General features: G+C 34.2%; 1 protein-coding gene across 1 annotated transcript; it reads left to right on the top strand.

Moving 5' to 3' along the window:
- Positions 1–407: 407 nt before the first annotated feature.
- LOC121218325 (calcium uptake protein, mitochondrial) lies at positions 408–5083 on the top strand. The gene is made up of 7 exons (XM_041095411.1): positions 408–1057; positions 1181–1248; positions 2412–2635; positions 2734–2817; positions 2915–3128; positions 3539–3835; positions 4270–5083. Exons 1-7 carry the CDS (start codon positions 691–693, stop codon positions 4483–4485), a joined length of 1470 nt encoding a protein of 489 aa, XP_040951345.1. The 5' UTR covers positions 408–690; the 3' UTR covers positions 4486–5083.
- The last annotated feature ends 1520 nt before the right edge of the window (positions 5084–6603 follow it).

The raw sequence follows: 6603 nt of genomic DNA, 5'->3' as shown, positions 1-6603 counted from the left end.
CCCATTTTTATAATTAATTTGTATGGTATACCATTTTCGTGTTTATTTATATTATTTTTGTAAAAAAAACCTTCTATAATGCAATTTTTAATCTATAAATTGGTAAAAAAATTAAACTTGGTCTTTAAGTTGAAACTAATTCTAGAATTTGATAACTTTTTTTTACTTTTAGTCTTAATAATGTAGTATTTTGATATTATACTACATCATAATTTAATTTTTTATTAAAAATATAATATGTCACGTTATCATCTAAATTTTTTATTAAAAATATATTTTATTTAAGTAATAATATAGCACAATATCAAAATGTTTGACAAAAATTGAAAAAAGAATACCAAATAAAAAAAAAGGAAAAAAAAGAGCAAGTTTTCAAGTTGATGGAATAAAATTTTTGGTACTTTTTCTAAAGTGAATTAGAGATTGACTAGCATAGGTTGGGCGCGAGATGAAGTTCCCCTGGATCTTAGCTCCAACAGTAATAATTAAAATAATTTCGACTTCGAATCTTGGATCCCATTTTTTTATTGCCTCCTCAACTCTTCCTTTCTTCCCCTAAAATCGAAATCCCAAGAAATCCTTTCATCTTTTTCTCACTGCTGATGCCAAGCCATTCATTGCATTGAAGAATTTTGATTGTATTTTAAGAACACCTTTCCCTTTTCCCTCTTCCCTCTTCCACCCTCAACTATGGCTTCCTTAACCTCTCTCAAAAGATCCTCACCCTCCATCCTCCATCTCTCCTCCATCCATCAACGCCTCCAAATCCGCCAATTCTCGTCGCTGCCGCTCATCAACGCTTCAAACATCCAGTCTAATAACAAAAAGGATTCCATTGCCAGCTCCTTCCTCAAATGGATCGCGGTCGGTTCGAGTTTCGGCTTGGTTTGCTGGTACTCGTTTTCAGCTTCGGATCGGAGTACTGGTTTTTTTAATGAGCAGTTTTTGTCTTTCGCTGATTGGTCAACGGAAACTGCTGAATCCGCCGTTGATGGCTCGAAGAACTCATTTCGTAAACTAGCGCTCCCTGATTATAGCTCTAAGTTCATCTTTGGAGGTTATTAATCTGTTCTTCTAAGTTCTCTCTCCCTCTCTCTCTCTCTCTCTCTCTTAATTGAAAGCAGAATATTCGGTGGCGATTTAGCGTTAAGGTTTGTTTTGTTTTGTTTTTACATTGCAGAGGAGTATAGACGAAAGGTTTTCTTCAACTACGAGAAACGGTTGAGATTGCGGAGTCCACCGGAGAAGGTAAATTGTTGAATTACGTGTGCTGAGTATTGATTGTTGGAATAATTTGTAAAATCAATTTAATCCTTCCCGTAAATATAACTGCTAAGAAGTCGATTCAATTTCATCTGGTCAAATTATATACTTGAATGGAGTTTAAAATTTAGGTACGTTTGATTGCCAGTAAAATATTTTCCTTAAAATGATTTCGGAAAAATATTTTACTTTTCTGTAAAATAATTTACTGGAAAATATTTTTTTGGTGTTTGATTGAATCTGTGTAAAATATTTTCGACTGTTTGGCAGATTTTCTGAAAATATTTTTCGAAATTTTTTTTACATATATTGATATATATTAATAAATTTTTATATTTTAAATTATTTGTACATAAATTACAATGATTTATTTATAATAATACTCAATTATTAAGCTACAATATTAATCGTTATAAATTGAAAAAAAATTAATATCAAATAAATTATTTGTAATTGTGTTAAAAAAACAAGTATTGAATAATTAAAAAAAAGTTACTGGAAAATCGATAAACAGAAGCAATTTTCTACCGAAAATGAAGGAAGGAATGAAGGAGGCGATAGAGAGGAGAGCACGGAAAATGTCTTACGGAAATTGAAAGGGTAAGACATTTTTCCTAAAATGTAACCCATTTTCTCTTGTTTTAGAGTTTATTTTCCAAATGAAAAATGTTTTCCGCCAATCAAATGCTGGAAAAGTTGGAAATGATTTTCCGGAAAATCAATTCCTTCAATCAAACAGACCCTTAGTCTTTTTAGTTAAATTTTAAAAACTAAATCGTTCCACTTTTTGGTTTAAAAATTTTAATATATCCAGGAAATCATACCAATACCTGATAATAAGCAAATTTTGATAGAAAATACTAATGGTCTCCATGTTTAGAATTTTAAATCAAGGAAACTTTTATTTTTTTGAAATAGTGGGACGAATTCTCACATTTTACCGAAGTACATGGATGGACTGACATATTTTGACCCTTTTTTGGTTTGTTGCCTTTAGATTCTAAAGAAGTGAAGTCGCTGATGTTTGTTGTTTAGTTTTTTGGACTGAGTTACCTAATTTTATTTTGTCATAATATGTATCTTATGAATATTTTGTTGTTTACCCTCTGTCAGGCACCCAGGACTTCATAGTATCTCTATGCTTGCAGGTTTTTGAGTATTTTGCCTCTTTTCAAACCCCGGAAGGAGAATTACTCATGAGACCGGCTGATCTAATGCGGGCCATTGTTCCTGTTTTTCCTCCTTCTGAATCCCACCTTGTTAGAGATGGATATTTGAGCGGGGAAAGGAGGCCGGGCGAGTTACGGTGTGATCCTTCAGAACTTTTTATGCTTTTTGATATGGACACTGATGGACTTATATCTTTCAAAGAGTAAGCTGCCTATATCACACAATTTAGTTGGACTGTTTGTGTGCTTTTTCTTCTTTATATTTGGAAGATACAGACACGACATAGTTTCTTTGGAACAGGTATATCTTTTTCGTAACATTACTGAGCATCCCCGAGTCAAGCTTCTCCATAGCGTTCAAAATGTTTGATGTGGACAACAATGAGTTTGTATTTCTATATCTATTTGACTACAATTTTGAACTAGCTGTATCATTTTTATCTGACCAAATTAATAATTTTGACTTAAATATCTCTATATAGGGAGATCGATAAAGAAGAATTTAAGAAAGTGATGGCTTTGATGCGAGCTAATAACAGACAAGGGGCAGTCCACAGGGATGGACTTCGCACTGGGTTAAAAGTTACTGGTTCTGTGGAGGATGGAGGTCTAGTGGAGTACTTCTTCGGAAAAGACGGAAAGGCGCGCCTTCAACATGATAAATTCATTGAATTCATGCGAAAGTTGCAGGATGAGGTGAGCCCCTTTCTTCCCAGCCCATCAAAATTGAAGCCATTTTCTTGACTGTCTGTGCATGATAATTCTATATTTAACAGTGTAATTTTGAAAATAATCCCTAGGATTCATGGATGGTTCAAGGTATTCCTGGCATGAGACCTATAGTCCATTGCCTACCAGCTTGAGTGATAGGTGTTAAGACTGAGCCAAAAATTATCTTTTAATTTGGTGGTTGAAGGAGTTGATTTTGTTATCAAATTGAAGGGTATTCTTTAACTTGTAGAATTCTTGTAATGCATGGAAAATTGCACTGAATTTCTGCTCTTATCTCAGAGCTTTCGCCTTTCTACATTTTTTTTTCTTTTGTTTCTCCCCCACACCAACAAATTTTGATGATTGTTGTAGTTAATATTTATTGTATATTGTAGATTCTGAGATTGGAGTTTGATCACTATGACTACAAAGTCCGAGGAAGCATGTCAGCCAAGGATTTTGCTTTATCCATGGTTGCTTCTGCTGATATGAGTCATTTAGGCAGGTTGCTTGAGCGGGTTGATGAATTAAACAACGAACCGCATCTTAGGGAGATTCGAATCAACTTGGATGAATTCAAACATTTTGCTGAGCTACGTAGAAAACTACAGCCATTTTCTTTGGCTCTTTTTAGTTATGGAAAAATTAATGGTCTACTAACAAAGGATGACTTCAAACGAGCAGCGTATCACGTAAGTCTTGTGTTGTTTATGATTCATGTTTTCTTTTGCGACTGGTATAACTTACCAATAGAAACTTATCAAATTTTCAAAAGGTGATTGAAGTAATGGTAATTTTGATTTTCTGAACAGATGACATAATGACTTTACAGCGGTTAATTTCCCATGCTAACAAAATCTATCTGTCAACAACTGTTTTCTGATATGCATCAATACCTTTTATCTCTGTCCGATTACATGATTGCATTGTTTACAACATCTGGGTGGCAAATTACTAGTACAACATTTAGATTTGCATGCATGCTTTAAATTCAGTTTATATATGTTTTCAGGTACTTACCCTTGCCATTTAGCTTTGAACTTTGATGATCTGCCATGAATTATAATTGCCAAATACCAGACTTTTCACTGGAAATATCATGATGAACTTATCAGTGCATATACAGGTCTGTGGTATACCACTTACGGACAATATTGTTGAGATCATCTTCCATGTGTTCGACACCAATCGTGATGGGCATTTAAGCTCTGATGAGTTCGTTAGAGTTCTACTTAAACGAGAACGGGATATTGCTCAACCTGTGGAGTCAGGAATCTTTGGACTTTTATCTTGCTGCTGGCATTGCTCAAATAATAGCTCCATTGGGCGGGTGATCACATAACCTTTCTTCACGTATAGGATTTCCATCAACCTACAGACTTGACATCTTTCCAAAAGGTCGAAGCTGTTATCGGCTGGACCTATATTGCAGCTATAGAACCTGCTCGTGAATTGAAGCTGGGAAATTAGCCACCACTCAACTTATGAAGGCACTGTAAGTTAATGTGGCTGTACCTGATCTAGTAATGCGCTGTGTTGTTTCTTAACTTATCCGGCCATCTGAGTACATCTGCATTAAGATTTAGTCATCGGTATATCTTGACATCAGAAGCTGTTGGAAATCGTGGTAAGAATTTAGTTCAAATTGAGGTTTATGTTCTACATTACTGGATAGATTTTGTCCAACCAATTCAACTGGTATCGAAGAAAGATTGAATTGATGCAATATCGGTTGAACCAATAAAAAGCTGATTGAATCAGGTAAAAAATTGGGGAAAAAAAATCATTTGGACTGAATTTAAGTTAGTTTAAATATTTAATTTTGTTGCTTTAGTTTGTAAAATGAATTTTCATGTTTCTATTATTATTTATTTTTGTCTTATTTTTTCTGTTGAACTGGTTGAATCGGAAATAAATGAACTAATCGGTTTAACTACTGATGCAATTCTTGCAACATTGATTGTAAGAGGGAAACATTCATTTTAGGCCCTATTTCATGTCATATATTTCAATCTACTTAATGGGAAATTGGTATTTGATCTTACATCTATAATAAAAATTAATACTCTAATTGAAATTAATGTCATTGTGGAAGTCAAAAATTTATTTTTAACGTTAAAATTGAATTATAAATTTTTGATGAGTTAAAGTGTAATTTTATGATTGTATTGACTTATAATTTTAAAATTTTTAAGAGATTAAATTGAAAGTTTATCATTTTAAGAGTAAGCCACATTCCTCCTCGAGTTAAATATTTATTAATTCAAATAAATGACAAATAAGAAAAAACAATTTTATTAGCTTTGTACAAGCCCAAATTTACCCATTACAAACCCATAACCCAAGCCAAATTATACCTACACTAAGCAGACCCAAAATAATCCATGGCCCAATATCTAGCCCAACAACAACAGCCCACAAACTAAAAAAAATTAACAGCAAACCCTAATCCCCCCTAACCCTAGGTGCGCCGCACCTAGGGCCTTCACACCAACTCCTCTGCTCCGCCGTTCACCTACTCTCTGCTCCATTGCTCGCCCTCTTGTCTTGTCTCGTCAAGGTACCTGCAAACAATAAAAGAATAGCAGTACCAACAACAGAAAAGAGGAGAGAAAAACAAACAAAAAGAGAGAGTTGTAAAATGGCTATAAAAGCCATATCAAACATTGTAAAAGGGGTTCGGCCCCTCTTTCATGGTTTCAAGAAATAGAAAGGCAAAGAAAACAGATTCAAAAACTTTTTTTTTGGTATGAACTCTATTTTCCCTTTTATTTTTTTATTTTTCCCTTCATTTTTTCTTCCTTTTGAAACTGTTTGTTTTCTCTATTTTTATTTTTCTTTTATTTTTAAAAACTATATATATATAACGTATAAACGTAAAAAAAGCAAACTTTTACCTTTTTGAATTTTCCGCGCGACGGCGTCGACGGTGAAGCTTCACCAGACCCAGGGCCGGAGTTCAGAAAGGGGAGAGTAAACTAGAGAGATTTTTTGTTGTTTTTTGGAAGAAGACTGAAAATAGGGTTTTAAAAAAAGAAATCTGGCTTTTATAATACTATTAAAACGGCGCCATTTTGAGACCCCTTGACTTGCGCGGTGACCCGGCCCAGGGGGAAGGATCCGCGCGTTTTGCCTTAGGGGGATACTTGTGCCATAGGTCCTCCCTCTTTTGCGGCGAATTCAATGCCCTTTTTTTTATATTTGCAATTTTGGCATCGAATTTTGCTTCTGTTTCAATTTGGTCCTTAGACCATGCGCTTTGACTTCGTTGGAACGGCGTCGTTTAATCAACAGGGGTTATTTCCCTATTCGGTCCTCCTCTTTTCATCCGCGTTATAATTTAGTCTTTTTTGTCTCTTTTATCTTTAATTACGGCCCTAAAATTTTGTTTTTTTTTCGATTTGATCCTAAATCGACTACTATACTTATTCTCCCCATTAAATCAAATATTTTAGTATTA

Source organism: Gossypium hirsutum, chromosome D06 (genome assembly GCF_007990345.1).
Source record: "Gossypium hirsutum isolate 1008001.06 chromosome D06, Gossypium_hirsutum_v2.1, whole genome shotgun sequence".
Classification (NCBI taxonomy): domain Eukaryota; kingdom Viridiplantae; phylum Streptophyta; class Magnoliopsida; order Malvales; family Malvaceae; genus Gossypium; species Gossypium hirsutum.
This window is presented reverse-complemented; position numbering and strand designations above follow the sequence as displayed.